We start from the raw sequence: 18,835 nt of genomic DNA on the forward strand, positions 1-18,835 counted from the left end.
CCTTTATGAATTGTAGCCAGCAGAAGCTGTGGATTTGATGTATTGCCGTCTATTTTTACACAAGCAGCGGCAGCAGCAGCAGCTCTCACAGTCCTGCATAAACTCTATTCTCATGGTTCATCCTGTTGTCTCTGTTGTACAGTAGAATTTAACCATTTGTTGAACTACTTGAATTAACTGAAAACCTTATCCTATGGGACACCAACTACAATGCAATCATCCAATACAACAATTACAAGTAAAGCAACATTTTATTTCCTGTAATCTTTTTTAAAGGCATTTAAAACAAAACAACAAGGTATTCATCCTTCTCTGTGTGTGTCTGAATTGTGCAGCTGCTAAACGAGAAAAAATCCTGAACAGAATATAGTGAAAAAGCAATCAGCACATGAAACCAATTGTTAATTTTAACTTTTTAAAATTAAAAAAAAATCTTAATCTTATAAATAGCTATGGCATTTTTCCAACCAGGCCACTAAACGCCACTGGAAAGACTTCAGACACTGATTCATATCAATATCTTAGAGCATAAATATTGCATATGACTGGAAAGCGAGCCAAAGGCACATGAAAATAGTTTCCAACTGCAGGAGATACTGATGACAGCAGCTAAGCTTTGATTTGCTCAAGGCATCATAGAGTAACCTTAAAATAGCAAACTTACTAGAGTTAAGATAAGATTCAGACTTGTTTGCAAAGTATTATATCTAGCACAGTTTTGTAATTATTCTGTTTAAAAAAAAATACCTTTAAAAGGTTTGCACACAAGACAATCCTCACGTTGTTTATAAGGCACAGCTCACCTCTATATCACTCCATACAGAGTCCTGGTTGCACATGTCCCACGCCATCCAGCTTCTGAATGACAGCAGTAAAGCTTTTAAACTACAGTCCACAGTCGCACACAGAGCATACACTCATGCAGGCAACTAGACCCTTACTGAGAGTGAACTGAAGGCACCTGTCTTACTACTGTTCCCAGTCACATGACAAAGCTATTAAAAAGTAGGCTGGGCTGTCACTCACCCAGCCTTCTTGTGCTGCTGCTAAAACTAGTGACGTCACTCAGAGGCAGACCTAGGCTTAAGTGAAGTAAATCTTTTTAAAAACCACTCAGACCTTTCAGTCTTCAGCACCACACTGTGATTAAAATCAGATTTTAATGCCACACCCCCTAAATTGTGCTGTTGCCATATACTGTAAAAACTAAAATCCCTTACAATCTTTTTTTAATTTCTTTTTTTCCAAAACAAACAACAGACAAAAAGCAGTATTTATTATAAAGAAAAAAAGTAAAGTAACTCTAATCTGAGCTAAAATGTACTCACTGAATACCTTGCTTTGAACCTTCGCAAGTGGACTACTCAGGCCAGGTTAGCTAACAAGCACTGTTATTGTGGAAATGCTATCGCAAGAGTTATGTAAAAAGTTACTGCATGATTCTTTATTTGCTAAGTCATTTTATGCCTTGTGGAATATTTTGAAGTGTGGTCTGTTAGTAGTAACTTCTGGTCAAGAATGCAACCAGAGTTGGGGGGTTTTTTCCACGTGCGAAGCATCTACAAAAATGCATCTCTGTGACATCACAAGTCACAGGGCAAAAAAACGTTGCTTTCGTTTGCAAGCATCTGCTACGCATAATGGGCCAGATCATGATTTTTTTTCAGGTCCTAGTTTGTTTTTTCTGTTTCATATAAACGTCCCCTAGAAAGTAGAGGTGTTCAATACAAACGCTGTGGTCCTGCCCACATACATCTGCTTAGATTCCTGTCTGCATTTTCATATGAGTAGTATTTCCTCAATACTGCCTGAGGGTGCATTTTTGTATAAACACTGTATTCCAACCCCACTGACCCAGGCTGCGCATTTTCTGTTTGAAAACAAGAATTCTCTCACCGCCATGTGAAAATACCAACATGCTATTAACAGAAGTGTTTCTTCTTTAAGCCTTTTACAGCTCTCTCCCTGAGACAATAGGGGCTGCTGCAGGTGCAACTGGTTTATGATGACACTACACACTGAATACATAAACTGAAGGTACCAAATGCAACTGGAAAGCATTTCCCACAACAGAAAAAAAAAAGAAAGGGCTTATTTAACCATCTCCACCTGCCTTTTCATATTTTTTAAAAAGTTGTGGGTTTGGGGGTTTGTTTGGGTTTTTTAATTAGCTGGGCTCAAAAGTCTAGTTTGCAAAATATAAGTGCTTGATCAGTCATGCTGGGCTACTAGTTATAGTCACAAAACTATAATTGATCATTCTCCTTGTCATGAAATATTCATTCCCATTGTTGTTTGCAAATTTGAGTATTCTAAATTAAACTAATTCTTGTATCAAGCCACAGAGAATTTTGCAGAGAAAAAAAAGACTACAACCCTTTTTTCAGATTCTAAATGCATTAAAAAATTAGAACAAATTCTTAGCTTATTTGTCCATCCTTACAATTTATTGTTGCCGAATCTAAAGAAATGTAAAGATTTCCTTGCTTGTGTTTAAGTTGCAAATCACATCACACTGTCATATTTTCATCAAACACAGATGACAAAAAATGACATTGTTTTTACTTTACTTAATTAAAAAAAACCACAGCAAAATACCCAGTGACTACAGAAAGCATTTTCCTACATGTGATTAAATTAACGGTATTACTTTGCTCTCACCACGAAAAAAACCTAATTTCCTTCCCAATTATATCCTGATTTAATGATAAAACTGCAGTAAATTATTAAGATTTGGGGCAAAGGTCAGTACCTCTACCCTCAGAACAGTCAACTGTGAAATAATGTTGGGCACCTGACTGACTGAAGTGAAGTATATTCTTATTAATTATTATCAGTGGATCCATGCCTGGTAGAATATTCCCCTTCAATACATACTTATAATTGTGTTCATTGACTGTACAGAATCCATCATTTTTTTTTAAGTTTCATTCACACCTTTTATAGAAATGTATTTACACTGGAACATTTTATATTGCTGTTTTGGAAATTTTGACCTGCTCATGTTCTTTCTATTTTCTACAATTCCACTTCACTGCCTTTCCTTCAAATTAGCAAGTTAACTGATAAATATAAACTGTAACCTTAGTGATGGTTTCATAGAAGCTTTAGAGATGGGAAAACTTTCCTAGCACATTATAGATAGGATACATAATATGCAATAAAAAACAACGTTATGTAGTTCTCTAGAGCTTTTCTAAGTGCTTGTCCATACTATGGCTTGACCTGTATTAGCAGTAACTGTATTCCAGAATGGGCGTCAAGGAACCTTCTGCCAAAGCTGTACTTGGAAATACATTTTTCTATCATGATTCTAGATGGCATGGTTCAAACAATGGTGTCCAGTGTATATATTAAAAGACTTTTATTATTGCTGATGTTATTAGTGTCTACTCTAGTCTGAAAGAGGAATCTTACTATAAACTTACCAGTTAAAATACCTTTCAATGTTTTTTAAATGTGGCTTTACAATCATAGTACTTGTAGTATAAAAAATACAACACTGTTAATCATGTTTGGAAATCTTTTTCAAGTGCATAGACACCGTCTGGATGTTCTGGGTCTGGATTTTTCTAAAGGCAATTCTCAAGCACTACACACCGAGCACGTCTACGCATTCATGCGCTTTTGCTACTGCACATTCAATTTAGTGCCTCTAATGCGAGGTCCCTAACACACAGTAGTGCAAGAGCATGCTTTTTTAGTGATGCTTAATGTGCAGCAGGCTATTTTACTGCGCATTAGTGTATTAGCACGGTTTGTGGTGTGATGCTTTCACATGCAGTAAAATAGGCTACTGCTTATTAAAGTACACATGTAGACATGCCCACTAATGTTTAGACAGAGCAAAGAGCCCTGGCAGGGCCAAATCTACCAATGGCCACAAACTCCTCTCCAACAGGTAGACATTTTAACAGAGGCCACTACAAGCTAAAGGACAGATGCCCGTTTCATGGGCAGCTACCAGACACACACTCATTGCAATTGTTCTTAGAAAACTAATTAAATAACTCCACAGAATGAAATGAAACAAATGTTTAAAAAAAACAACCTTTTGTTTTAAGACTCTTCTTCCTTTTTTCCCCCCAGAACTGTCAGCAAGCCAGGTCCCTGCTGACCATCATTTCCCTTCCTCTGCTTCCAGCACTCTCTGTCTCTCCTTTCTGTGGGTATATCTGCAGGGGTAACTTTCTGAGATATGCAAAGGAATGAACAAGCAGTACATTAGGCTTCACAGTAACTGCCCATATGGTTGATTTTACTTTGCAGTAAATGTGGGGTAGATTGCCCCTCAGTGAAAGCGGGGTGAGCTATCCCACAGTGAGTAAAACCACGCACAAAGGCAATTTCCATGCAGAAGCTATCATACTGAAGTTCACACCCTCCTTACCCTCCATGGTAACTGCTCATGTAGTTATACCATAACTTTTCTTTCAGTATCCCATCTGTGAGAGGTTTGGAGTAGCCTTGCAATGGAAATAGTGGGGGGGCAAACGACCTAATTAGCATTCAGCATGATAGATTTCTGACTCATATTATCTGATACCGTTGTCTGTTGTTACAAGGGATTGGACTTGATGACTCAGAGGGCCCTTCCAGTCCTCTATGTTCAATGGATCTTTGATCCTAAAAAACCTTTTCCTGCACTCACCCATTCACGCTGTCTCTTGAATGCCTTTCTATCATCCATGCTTTTTATCCTTTTGTCTCCCTAACCCTTGCCCACCTGTCTTTATTCTCTGTGGTTTAAATTCCTCAAAAATGGACACCAACATTTTTTTGATTTCCAACTTCTACACCCAAAAACTTAGGCACCCCAAAATCTTAAACTAGTTTTGGGAAATGTGGCCCTATTCCCTTTACCATACCACTGATTAATGCACAGTGAGTTTCCTACCTGTCTAAGCACCGTAGTTTAATGGCATTCAGTTGGGGTAGCTGCTTTTGCAGAGAAGATTCTACAGCCTAAGGATAAGGAACACTGAGGTTTCAAGAATTAAAGACTGTGCTAAGGTCTCACTAAGTTAAAATCCACAAACCAGTTTTCATATGCTGTAAGCCTTTTCTACTACTATATGCAGAAGCATCACTTCCGCTTAAAAAACCCCCGAAAAGACAAAAAATCTTCCAGTAAAAGTTAAGCCTGTTCTATATATAAAGAGTGGAAGGACATTGCTCTATACCTAGACCAACATAAACGGATGTCCTACACCCTATTAATTTTTGTCTAGAAATCTCTCTATCCACATTTACTCATTTTCCATTGTTTCTATGAGTTTGTTTTGTACTCTAACCACTAAGTACTCCCTTTTTCTGTCTTGATTTTTATTCTGCCACCTTTCCCTACCAGTCTGTTCTAACCAGAACATTTACCAATAACATTTCTGATTCAAATTTCTTGAATCTGTGGTCTCCTAAAGTACTGGGGGTCAACTTTTTGGTAGGTGTGCCACAAATTAGCCCCGCACTGTCCCCAAGTGCCACTCCAATCCTTTTCCCCTGTCCAATCTGCTGCTCTGTTTTCTGCTTCCTTTCCTATACCCCCTGCCTAATCTGCCACATTACTTTCTCCTTCCTTCCCTATCTGCTGCATGCCACACACAGACACTGCCCATGCCACTTATGGCACCAGTGCTGCAGATCAACTACCCCTGTCTTCGAGTGTCAAAAATGAGTGAAATAATTTTTCCATCTCTTATATAGATGCAATTCACCCTGTCCCATGACACTTAAATTAGCATGTGCTTAGCCAGGATTGACTCCACTCTCACAAACTATAGACACAACTGCATGTTTACATATGTGAAAACTTGCTAATAGCAGCAGTAGCTAATATCCTAAACTGAACAACTTTCAGAAACCAAAATCCACCTCCAAGAAACCTCCAGAAAAGAACAAAACACAGATTTTCCACTCCCTGGCTCTCTAGTAGCATATACAATTTTCCCATAATGCAGCACTTTGGACAGACTACTTAGAGCTTTTTCATGGTCAGGGCACAGTGTGGCATGAACACAGTTACGTTGCCTTCTGCTCAGGAAGCATACAGACTCAAGCAGAAGTTAGTCGTCTTGGTGACACTTTTCCGATCAAGAGGGAAGTGTCTACAGAAGAGGCCTAGGTGGTTTTGTAGCTGCTAAAGTGGGACAGATTTAGATTCCCTAATTCTGAGTTAAGCACCTGTATTCCAGTTAAATCCATGTAGGTCCCAACAATGTCAATTTGGACCTGGTGATAAATGACTTAGTAGCACAAGTCCCATTGAAAGTCACTCTCCTAAGTCTCTTTGACAATCCTACCTTAATAAACATTCTTAAATTATTTATCATTAAACATTATTAAAACAGGAAAAACTTGAAGGATTCCAAAGCTGACTGTCTAAATAATACATTTGTCTCAGTTCCCAAAACATTTGGAACATATGTTCTCCAGAGTCTATATTTTCTATTAACAGCATGAAAATGCTGCCTGTCAGACTTGTTAAAAGCAGCATGAACAATGGCTTTCACTCCAGGATCACTGTTTTATGGAGACTAATCTATAACTTTCACATTTTATTTTATCACACCTATATGCTAGGAATTTTCAGCCATGGGAGCCTGAGCTATGTAAGAATATCAGTTTCCTATGGAAATCTTTGAGGAAGAGTAGATGTACTAAAAAAGTAAGAGCGGAGACAGTCTTCAGTCTTGCAACTTGTTGCACCTGAGCTCATTCTTGTGCACATCTGGAGTTCTATTAAGGTCCAGGGGACTCTGTGGCAGGCATCTGTCTCATGAGACAAGAGAATTACATGAAATGAAACATCAGCTCGCTTAATGTAATCCTCGCTTGAAAATAAAGTGAAGCTAGGGTGACCTCTCCAAGGTGCAAAAGCCTAGGAAGTGTATATGGAGACACTGAGTTGCCCGCACACCCAGGGTCAACCCTCCCACTCACCCCTTCCCCCCCCCACACACACAGTAAGGTAGCAGTGAACGGGAATGTCTGCATGTGTGCTGTGTGGTTTATGGGTCTGCGGTGCCGCTTATCACATGTCTGTGCTCATTTATATGCAGCTGTAGAGGTTACTAGGTTATTTAACTGCTGCCCAGCACTTGGTGTTAACAGTTACAGGTAGTCTACTGTAAATTATGGCCATGGGTGACTGGTGCCCATGGCAACCAGTCCCACTGATTGGGGGCGGTCCCCACAAGCCAATCGCTGCAGTTGCTCCCAGAAGCAGCCACAGCCAGTCCCAGAAGCAGCTGCAGCAATCACAGCGATCAGCCGACGCTTGCAGGAGGAACGCTGGTATTCCCACCTGCCCCCTTGCCTATTGCCTAATCTGTGAGCACAGCTGGTCAGGGGGCGCACTGGCACTCTCAGGAGGTGCACATGCAGCCCTGTGCACCCCCTATGCATTGCCACTGGTTATGGTAACAGGAGAACCTGATCTGAACTGCATTAGCACCAGTACAGAGTTCTTAATTCCCTGACAGTGAGGCTTTCGTATATATTTAATTATCTGTGCGTGTCCTTGCTTATGTTCACATTGTTTCTGAGACATTCATAAAGCAACAACATAGCTTGGTATGCTTACCCTCCTAAGACCTTTCAAGAACTATACTGGTACAGACAACTGTTCACATGGAGTCTATTGCAAATTTGGACCACAGTACACTGCTGATGCTTCTCTGGAAGAAAACCAAGTTATTTTCTCTTTTCTTAAGTCCCTCAGAAGTGTGCAGAACTCTAGCTGTGCCTTATGTTGAGCACAGTGGCTGTCTATAGATGTGCTCTGATGTGTTCTAATTAGAACATTCTGCATTCTAATAAGAACACTCTAGCACTGCTTCAGAATCACATATTAAGTCCCCTGCATTTCAAAAAGGCCACAAGGGTCAAATGAGCTTTACTTAAAGTGTCCCTACGGCCATTTTGAAACATGAAAGGGCTTCATACATGTGACGCTGAGTTGTTTTAATTAGAGTGGCTGTCTGGGAACCACTGACCCATCCCTCTTCCCCACTTGTGCACACGTGTATAGGCAGCCAGTGTGCCTAGTCAGCAGAGTTTTTGCAAGATCTTACTCGCATTCTGTAGCAGGGCACTAAGACGTGCCTGTTCCGTAAGGCTGAAGAAGCCTGGCCAGGGAGCTCTTCAGGCCAAACACAGCTCCCCAGCTGCAGGTTGCCGGGGTAACAGCCTAAGGGAGTCCTTGGCCATACCTGCCAACATCACCTGACCAGCAGGAGGCAGGGTTCTGGGATATATAAGTGCTATAGCTAGCAGACACACGCTCTCTCTAGCAACTGACAGGGAAGGAGCTCCTGCCTGCTGAAGCTACTTGAGACCTGGTGCTGCCTGCCTAGCTCTGCTATCTAGGTGCTCCATACCTACAGGGAGTCTCCCATGTATCTAGATAGGGGTATGTTACTCAGAGTGGAAGTTTGTTCCCTTAAAGAGGCATAGCACAGTTGTTATTGCTAGTATTTAAGTTATAGCCTAGAGGCTTGTGTTTATTTTCATGTTTACCCCAGAGGATCAGGTTGAGGCTAGAAGGGGAGGTTTGGAGTCCTGGAGACAGAGGGCATATGACTTGGTAGAGCCCAGTGTCTGGCACAGCACCAGAGGGGCACAGCCAGAAGGATGCCGTGAGCCCAGAGGGCGCTGGTACAGGGCTGGGGCCCACAATGCCAGGAGGGTGAGCCCACAATGCCAGGAGGGTGCAGTGAAACCAGAGCACCAGGAAGGTGCAGCAACAGGGGTGTAGTGAGCCCAGAGTGCCAAGAGGGCACAGCCAGAAGGACTTGGTGAACCCATGGTGCTGGAGGGTACATGTATAGGGTCAGGGTGAGCCCCTAGCACCAGAAGGCTGCAGCACCCATAGCACCAGAGGGGCGCAGCTAAAGGGATGCAGAACCAGGCGTCCGGGAGAGAGGCCCAGTCAGGCATCTGAGAGCCACAGAAAGCCAATCTCTAGAGAATTCAGTCCCTACATGTTGCAGAGAGACAGGAGCCAGAAGGCTCAATGGCAGGGGCATATAGAGTTGATGATGGTAGTAACACCTGCGAGGCATGAGACGCATGCAGGGAAAGTCGGAGTGTGTATGTACTGCCTGGTATAGCTAGGCACACAAAGGGCAGCCTCCCGCCTAATGAACAACTTAATTATTTACTAACAAGGCATAGCAGGTGAGATAGGTGGGAAGACTTCCCAAGACAAGTGGGTAGGCTGACAAAGAGGTTGGTCTCAGGATGGTCCCCTGGCGCACACTCCCACTCAGTAGCCAGAGGCAATCTGGCCCCAAGTGCTCTAAATCCTGTAATCCTCTCCACTTCCATACACAACTGCAATCATTACAGCATTGCCTTTCCTTGTGTGGGCAAATGCTCTTTCAACACAAAAAAGAGTTAGAAGATAAATCTAGAGGTGAAATTTTCAAAAGTGCGTAGGGGATAGAGTTTCTAAATCTTTGTCTCAGACAATCCCACCCAGATTCTTCCTGCTTACACCCACTATCACCAGCTGTAATATAATGTCTCTTGAGCTGCTATAATAGAACATAGATAGCTCTTCCACTGTTTATCATCACCAACAATCTACTTTTAACTCCCTTTTTTTCTGAGAGGGACCTAGGTAGGACCATCTTAGTTATAATAATCCATATGCATATGATATTTTATGGGGCATAAATGTGCTTTGATGCAACCCTTTTTCTCTTTGTTAGAAGCCAAGGTTTTGTTCTGAGATTTGATCTAAAGCACTTTTAAGCAGTTTACATTAGGCTGTGAGCTCTTTTGGGCAGGAACAGTGACTTCCTCTCTCTGTACAATAAATACCACCTACATATATGGATGCGTAATACTGTAAATACACAGAGAAACAAATGCTTGGAAGGATTTACTCAGTCCTTGAGTCCAGTTCCCTGTGGTCACAGGTAACTATGAGATAAACATTTGTCTAAAAGGCCCCATAAAAACATCCATTGCAGCCCTCCCTCGTGTCACAACCACAAAACACGCACTATGATTCCAAAACAAACTCAGGATTTTTATTACAAAAAACCCGTCCAATATGCCACATAATTCCTGCTGTCTTTCTAAGGATGCTACCGATGCCTGGTACTCCTGCAGGAGCAGGAAATACTAGCTAACTAAAACTAAATACTAGCAAATAAGACTATTCCCAGTATCTATTTTAGATGGCTTTTTTTCTAAAAAATTAATTTGATAAATATTGTACCATTTTCACAGAGATCTCTACTCTGAAGATCCCTACATCTACCCAAAAATAGGTATAAAGTTGCGTTTTGCATTATTTCCAATTAAAAGTTGTCTGTGAACACTCAGAATGCATTTTAACAAGTCTATCAGGACTTAGGTAAACTTCTTTATCAGGGTTACAGGTTTCCCTAATTCTTGAGACAAGACATTTCAGTTGGTCCTAGTACCATTTTATTGATCCTACATGGCAAATGCTCATATACATTTGATATTACTTTTAAGAAGTCTTCTCCAGATTGTACTATTATTACACTATAAAACCATCACAATAAGTACTGTTATGCAAATGTTGTTTCCATTAAAAATGTTTGTGTGTATCTGCAGTGTTTGCAAAAGGTAACAGTTTAAAAACCCTGTCAGTTTAAGTTATTGATTTATCTACAGGAATGGTAAAACATAGCAGCCACCAAAGCAGACATCTTCATACTATCTCTAATATGTACCTCAACTCATTACTACAAAGAATAGCTCAAGATCAGTGGCATTGAATTAATGGGTCCTTCATTGAGATTTATGACAGGATTAGAGTTAATTTTAGGTTTGGTTTTGTGATGTGGTCACTTGTCCATGTACTTAGGATCTCCCAGTTTAAACCAAAGTTTTGGGGAGATCCATCTGGCAGATGACTGCCTCTCCCAGAACGGTTCCCCCTCCTTTCTCCTTCCATTCCCTGTCTTTCGTATTCAAATCACTCTCTCCATTTGATACGCTGTTCTATACACGTCCCATCAGAGCTTCTGATGAAGTGACCTCAGGCTCATGAAAGCTTATGCTATATATCTCTAATTTAGTTAATCTGTAAAATGCAAATCTACCCTACCTTCTGCTTGACTTCAGATTAACACAGCTAACTTTCTTTCAGTATCTGTGTAGACTCCGTTTCCCTACCAGTGTCATCTGTAGTAATACTGTAACTAATGGGGATAACAAAATAACATACCTTGAAAACATACTCTATTCTGTAAAAGGGCTTGGAAAATGGTTGTAGTGGAGTGCATAAAAGTCTGCAGCAAAGCACTGAAAAGAACACTAACCTTTAAATACTCTAAAATCAAATCTTGTTTTACACAAAACTGCTATGGTAAAGTCAATGTGAATGAAGCACCTCTGAGTGAAAGAATAGAGGTAAAAGCAGTGGACAGCTTTAGTGCCTCCTAGCAATTTTTTTTTAATAACTAGAGATGACAGACAGCCTTACCAACACATCTCTCATCCTCAAATAAAACCTTCCTCAGACAGAGCTCTGTGGAACTGAGTCAGCCTTTTTTCCTGGGCCTAGCTCTTGGCATTTTTCATATTAAAACAAAGTACAATGTGGAAATACTTCTGAATTGTAGTCAGCTGACCTAATCCTAGTAACACAGTCCATAGATATGCTATGTTGTGCTATGTTATGAACAGAAAGAAAATGACAGTGTTATACAAAATAAAAACCTGACCTTTCACAGTAGAAAGGGCCAGGGTAAGCCCGACTGCTCCGTAGAGTAAGCACAGATAGGGGTTGGGGCAGGAAAGGTACAAGAAGTTATATCATTCAGCAGCTGGCACAAACTGGGCGAGTTCCTGCATACAGAGAATGTTCCATTCTCATGCTCTTAGCAGGCCTGGCACATCTCAAGAGAGTCAGAAAGGAGATGGAGTCATGACACTACCTCTGCTCTGCATTGGCTAACAGAGCTGCATTTAAGAACAATGTCTCCTGGATGATCACTGCACATTACCCCTTGCCAGCCACAACTGAGGCCAGACGTTATTTTTAGCTGTAACGCTCCATGCATTGCAGTTAATTTGCAATATGTAAACTAGTGCTGGAGGAATCCCCATAGGTCTTGTGGTTCCAGTTAAATAGCACTAAAAATAGAAAGTGTTAATCTGAACCTTATTCTTGGATATGCAAAATTAACCTGAAAATTTCTGCAGGAACAATGAAATATGGTAAATCCAAATTAAGATAATTTAAAATTCAAGTGAACATTTAAACTGTAGCATCTTTATCTGGACCAAATGAAACCACCAGACTTCTTGAGGTTCCCTTTCCTCTAGTGATGTTTTTCCTCAATGTTTTACCACCTCCATCTTTCATCTAAGGCTGACTGAAGCAATATATAGATAAGTGAAAATGAAATATGATGAAAGGCAAGTTAGCTCCATATTTTCAAACTTCTGAAACATTTCAGTTCAGTTCAGTTGAAGTTTCTTGTTTTTTATTTTATCCAGGCTACCTACCCACATTTTTTGGAGAGCAAAAGATTTACCTTAAGTTGAAAGGAAGAGGTTAAAATTAATGTGCTGGAAATTGAAATTATGGGCCTGATCCATAGCTTACTTAAGTATATGGGAGCCTTTCCATTGGCTTGAGTGGGTTTTGGATGAGGCCCCAACACTAGAGAGCGAGCCAAAAGAATTCAAAGCAAAAACTCTTCCAACTACCTCATCCTTATTTCAGTTTGATTTAAATCAACCTCAAAACTCCAATAGCTTTCTCCCTAATTGAAATGGGAAGGTAGCTTCATTCCATAACTAGCATCGCATTAGCCTTCACCACCTCATTTGGGAATATCTTTATTCCTGCTAAGTTTAATACTGTGATAATGTCCATTTCCCTCAGGCACATCAAACCAGCTATGCCCATAATTGGTGAATTTCTATCCATTTCATAAATATGTACCAACAAAGAGTCATAGTCAGCTCTTTTCTAAAGGTGGCTAAGACCATTTTCTTCACTTCAATGCTAAAAACCATGCACTCAAAGAGAGACCCAATTAAAATTAAAAATCTATGTCAGGCAACAAATAAAATGAGATTACTGATCTGCTATTTGTCCCTAGTGGATGCCTTCCCCATTGTAAAGCTCCCAAGCCACTTGACACAATTTAGCAATGTTTTCAGTCTCTTCTCAGTAGAACTCCATACCTATAAGTAGCTGGTCAGGATTAAGGTTTTTTTGCAGTTACAAACCAAACCCTTGACTTCACTGTACAATCAGTTTCTCACTTATGCCCATTCCAGATTCCCCCTCCCCCTCCATGGAACAACCAACCAAACAAAAATAGGAACCTGGTTAGACTGAAGTTTATTGCCTTTCATGAATGTTAAGTAGATCCTGTAAGTTACCCGTAGATTTAAAAAAAAAAGAACCTGCAATCCAAACCCAGAGAGCACTTCATCATAATATTGTTACCAATTTATTAAAACCAAGACTGCGTACAATGGAGAAATGACTGTGAAGCATCCCCAGGGGTTTCTGGGAGGCATATCTCCAGCTGTTTCATTCTCACATGCAACCCTGTTTACAAAGAAACAGAAAAAAACATGTTCTTGCTCCACACAATATTACATTGCTGGGAGATTTTCTTTTTTAAGCAGAATGTGAGTGTGCACTGCAAACTAAAGATATATACTTTGGGGATACAAGGCTGACAGCTTCAGGGTAGGGTCTGGGAAACATGGTCAATGGTAATCTATGCCCTGGACAGTGCTATAAATCGTAGCATAGCTGGCAATTCCTGCCCAGTTATCGTGTGCAACTTCATCACTTGCAGAAAGGCACGAAATAGCAACATATTTTGGTTTTCATTTAGTCATTTTAGTGATAGGTGATATTAACCAGTAAAGATCATTTATCTTCAGATTTATTTTATACCAGAGAAAAGGCCTTGCCAATTTTTTAAAGTCATTTACACAAGTAAATAAATCTTCCCAAACAATAAATGGGAGAGTCATATGTCTTTAACTTTGCTAAAGTCTGAAAATGCTGATCTGAAAATGATATAGACAGTAAAGGTATTTTAATCAAGAATATAAAGGGCTCTCTTCTAAATATGAAGTTGTTTTACTTCAAAAACTCCCATCTGATTCAGACAGCAGTATCTTTTATATACTTTGTTCAAAATCTCTGACAAATCAGGAGAGACGCATGTAATTTTTACATCACCCTCATTTTTAGATTAGTCCCAATGCAAAGGCTACCTAAAAATAGACAGAACCTAACCTTTGAAATATCTATACAGCTGCATACCAGAAATGCACACTTTCAGGGCTCTTAAGGCTTTCAGTGACTTGTGCTGTGCTTTTTGCCATCTATCGCTTTATCCCATGTTGCATGTTGCATCAAAGTGCAGTACAAGTTGCTACTTTAGATGTGCAATACACTGCAATATGCAATGCATGTTCACTCACAGCAAGCAGCAAGATCGTTTAAAGCACCACTGCCTCCTTTTTGTGCTATTTGAATGTACAGCACAAAGTGTTATATTAGAGCAAATTTGAACATGAGCACTGAGACACAAAAATTAAAGGTCTGGCTGAGCTAGGAATTCTAGTTAGGAATAACATGTTTTCTATTTTGCAGTATCCCACCTATACAGAACATAAAGGGGAGAGACTAAACAAGAAAGATACCCTCAAATGCTGACTGTAGCTTTGTCTAAACATTTCTAAGCATTTAATAATGAAACTTTTCTAACAGTGAATTGAATTCTGATTGACTTACCATTTGGTGTTGAATTATTACCAGACCGAGAACACAGTAACTATTTTTTTACATTTAATTTTTAAATAGTAATTTTGCTTGGCCTTAGCAGAATGGGTTGAATTAATCTTTGGTGTAACTCTGATAACCTGAATTCCAATGGGATTGAAAAATCAATGGAACTGAAGTTGATGAAGTTACACCAAACATGAAACTTTTTTTACTTGGAGAGTAGTAAAGCACTGGAACAGGCTAGCCAGAGAGGTTGTGAAGTCTCCATCTTTAGAGGTCTTTAAGACCCAGGTAGACAATACCTTCACAGGGATGATATAACTGGGCATGGTTTTCCTTTGAGCAGGGGGCTGGCCTAGATGGCCTCCTGAGGTCCTTCCCAACCTTAATTTTCTATGATACAATGATTCTAAGTGCCTTTTAGTTTTTCCACAAGTTTTGCATACATAACCTCAGAATCAGTCAGTGGTAGTTACAAGGCTTTTCTTTTGGGCTAGGGACAGAAATTTAAAAAGCATGAGCCTGAATTGATTCAATCTTTGTAGGTTACTCTAACCCGCAAAGCTTGAACTGATTTGGAGGTGGATAAACATTCTCTTTTCATTCCAGACATGCAGGCACATGCCTGCAGTGGCTCAGAGTAGAAGCCAGGGGGTGCTAGAGCAGCCCTCCCTTCCCTTCCACAATAGTGAGCTGAGGGGGGCATGGCCAGGACTCTTTGATTAGCCCATCAGGGAATTGATAACAGTGTTTAACACCCCTAACTCAATGTTTGTTACCCCATTAACAAAACAACAGAGGGACATTAACAGCTACCTGGTGATTCTGCCTTTGTCATAGCAGGGACCGGAGCCAGCATGTAGTCTGCTAGCTAATACACAGATACCTCTCAGCAAGGCAGAGGGGAGGGAGGGAATTCCTGCTTAGCAGGGAGTTGTGAAGGGGAAGGGGAAACTGCCTGCAAGTCTCTGCCGCAGCTGCAGCCAGGGACCAGAGGGGAGAGGCCAACTCTGCTGTGGAGCAGAGAGCCCTACACAGCTCAGAGAGCATGCCAGGATGCTGGGGGTGTCTGGTTTAACTTAAAGCAGCAAGGTGTCTAGGACAGACATTACGTAAACCGGTTTCACCCAAATCAGTTAAATCTGACACTACAAACTTATCTCAAATTAGTTTCAGCCATTTTCAAATTGGTTTATTTGCACTGAACATCTGTTCTGTTACAGGTTTAAACCAGTTTCTGATCACTTAAACCAGTTTTTGTGTAATATTTGTCCCTAGCTTTGGAGGAACTGGCAGAAACAGGATCTGAATGCCTTGCTTTCCCTTGTTTACTGTCATGCTCTTCTACCCTAACACTGCATCAAAAGTTTTTCAAGATGTTTTACTTAGTCAAAAGATGAACAAACTAATTTAAATCATTCATGCAAATTCAAACAATGAAACAAAGAAGCAACAGATTTAAATTAGCTCTTTCAAAGAGTGTGGATAGAAAATGTCTTACCTGCTGACAGAGAGGAAAGAACAGAAAACAAAGCCATAGAAATAAAAACTATTCAATAAAATATTGATTTCATTATCACTACCTATTCAACTTAATTTTCTTGGCATCCATTTCCCAATGCAGGTTTGTGATAGATCGTACAATCACTTTTTAATTAAGCCCTACTGTGCTTTGTATTAAGAACAAGGCAGTAGACATTACATTATAATATATGTACCAAAATATTTAATGCTTATCTTTCGCATTTTGGTATTTAAAAGTTATTCTCTTAGGAGGTGGCATCAGTATTTAACAACATTCCTGATAGCAAGTGTATGAAATAAAAGCTTCAAACTTAATCTAAGCACGTTGAAACCAAAACCCCTTAAAATAATTGCTTTCTGAATATATGGTATTTCCATTGCATTATTTTATTATTACCCAGCATTCAACATCTTAAGATGCAAGGCATGTTCTGCCTCTCACATACTGATGAGATATGAAGTAGCATGACGTTAGAAAGTGACATTTGGTCATTCTTTTGAACAGCATATAAAACTGATACTATCATAATACAGGAAGACTTAACAAGAAGCTGTAGAAGACCGGAAGCTTCCTGGGATGATTTCTTTTTCTCAGCTCTCATTTGGTATATCGCAGGCCTGCTGCATGTGATGGGATAGATCCTGAAGGAGAATAACAGCTTTTCTTCCAGTAGAGTATTGGCACTTTTCAGAGGGCACTTTAATTACTAAAATGTACCTGCTCTCTTCTTCCAAGGAAGAAAAGACTGTTGTTGCATATATAATGTGGTTTTAGTTTTTTAATGCCAGAAATGAATCAGTAAACATAGTTACATTATGGTATACTATTTCTTATTCTGTACCCATAGTAACCAAATTAATCTCAAGGCACTGCTGGCATTAATTCAATCTGAAGCTTGTACTTTGGATTTCACATAGGTGCCTTCATCCTATTCTTCGTCTCAGCTAATAAAATGTTAATATATAGCAATATATTTATTTCTGGTTCAGTTCAAGCTGAGGGAGGCCATACTTTACAGAAACCTAATTAATATCAATCATATATTATGGCACAGAGGGGTTCAGAACACAAGAAAATCCTACACTAGCTTATAGGGATGGAATAGATGACCCTGGAATTCTTTACCAGCAATAACTTCTGTGTTTCCAGGATATGACCAATGGAAGTACAGATTAGTTATCGTTCTATTAGAACTTCATTAGGGCAACTTAAAGCCTTAGGTACCCCCTATCTTTAACCAATCCCATAGGCCTTACTCACACATTGTGGCACTTCCTCTCTGTAGGACTACAGCAAAGATAAGCTGAAAGGGGTGGTTCACACTTCTTGGAGATATTTATTCAAGCCCCTGGCTGCCTCATGCAGATGTCCATTACACTCTGTTCAGATTTTCAATACATTCTTTGCAGCCAGCAACAATTAAAAAAAAAAAAAAAAGAGCAGAGATCTTGGTCTCCTCATCTGCTTCCGAAATCTGGGCTCCTAGGCATAGGCCTACAGGATGAGAATTTCAAAAGTAATTCAGGAGAACAGGGCCCACTGACTTTCAAGAGGATTTGTGCTCCTAAGCAATATAAGTCTTCTGGAAAATGCCACAGGGTGTATTCCTGTTCTTCTTTCACTTCAGCACAGTGAGGGATATGGCTAAATTTTTCATGTTGGCTAGGGATAGACATTCAAAAATCCTGAGCCTGAACTGATTCAATCTTTGCAGGTTAGTCTAACCTGCAAAGCTTGAACCAATTTGGAGGTAGATAGACATTCCCTTTTCATTCCAGAAATGCAGGCACATGCCTGAAGTGGCTCAGGCTAGAAGATGGGGGATGCAAGAGCAGCCCTCCCTTCCCTTCTACAGTACTGAGCTGAGGGGGATGTGGCCAGGCCCTGGCAGGACACTGATTAGCCAATGAGGAATATAAGCCCAGTCCGTGAGCTAGAGAGGAACAAGCTGGCCCTGCAGGCTGCAGGGTAAGGAGTTCATGCATAAGGTGGCCACTGGAGGTGGGCTGACTGGTATCCAGGCTGTGCCAGAAAGCTGTGAAGAGGAAGCCAAAGGGAACTCCTAGGCTGCAGGGAAGTATTAACCCAGAACTGGGAGGATTTTGTTGTACAGCCACGAGGCTGGTGTTTGTTTTGGTTAGAATCACTGGAGGACTGGTTTGTGGATATAGGACAGAGTAGACCAGAGACACGGATGCTTTAGTGTGCTCCCCTTGCAGTAAGCACCAATGGTTTTGGCCATAAGGCAGGGGGACAGAGGATATCAAGGTGCAGGTGAACCTCCCAGAAAAGCAAGACTGCTCTCAGGGCAAAGCTGAACTCTAGAGACTAGTAGACCCAGGTGAAGGTGTAGCCAGAGATGAAAAAGGGGCCAAGGCCACAATAGCCGAGCCTCTGACAAGTGCCTCAGAAACCTATGGGTGTATCCCCTTAATGGGGAAGTACCATGGGAAGACAAAATGGCTCCCAGTGTGGCTAGTCAGAGCAGACAGAGCAGCCTACCCTGCGACATGAATACTGACCCTCAAAAACCCCTCTCCATCAGCAAGTAACAAAGG

General features: G+C 40.6%; 1 protein-coding gene across 2 annotated transcripts in view; it reads right to left on the reverse strand.

The window, feature by feature from the left end:
* The window catches only part of PPARGC1A (PPARG coactivator 1 alpha), a 563,553-nt gene that overhangs the window by 83,742 nt on the left and 460,976 nt on the right, over positions 1-18,835 (reverse strand). The window contains exon 1 of one of the 2 annotated variants that reach the window (XM_019480212.2): positions 804-977. The exons of the other annotated variant lie outside the window; for it this stretch is intronic. Within the exon in view, the coding sequence (XP_019335757.1) occupies positions 804-851 (48 nt within the window). The 5' untranslated portion in view covers positions 852-977. Of the gene's footprint in view, positions 1-803; positions 978-18,835 lie in introns of those variants that run through there. 2 annotated transcript variants of the gene reach the window in all.

This window comes from Alligator mississippiensis, chromosome 2, assembly GCF_030867095.1.
Source record: "Alligator mississippiensis isolate rAllMis1 chromosome 2, rAllMis1, whole genome shotgun sequence".
NCBI classification, from domain to species: domain Eukaryota; kingdom Metazoa; phylum Chordata; order Crocodylia; family Alligatoridae; genus Alligator; species Alligator mississippiensis.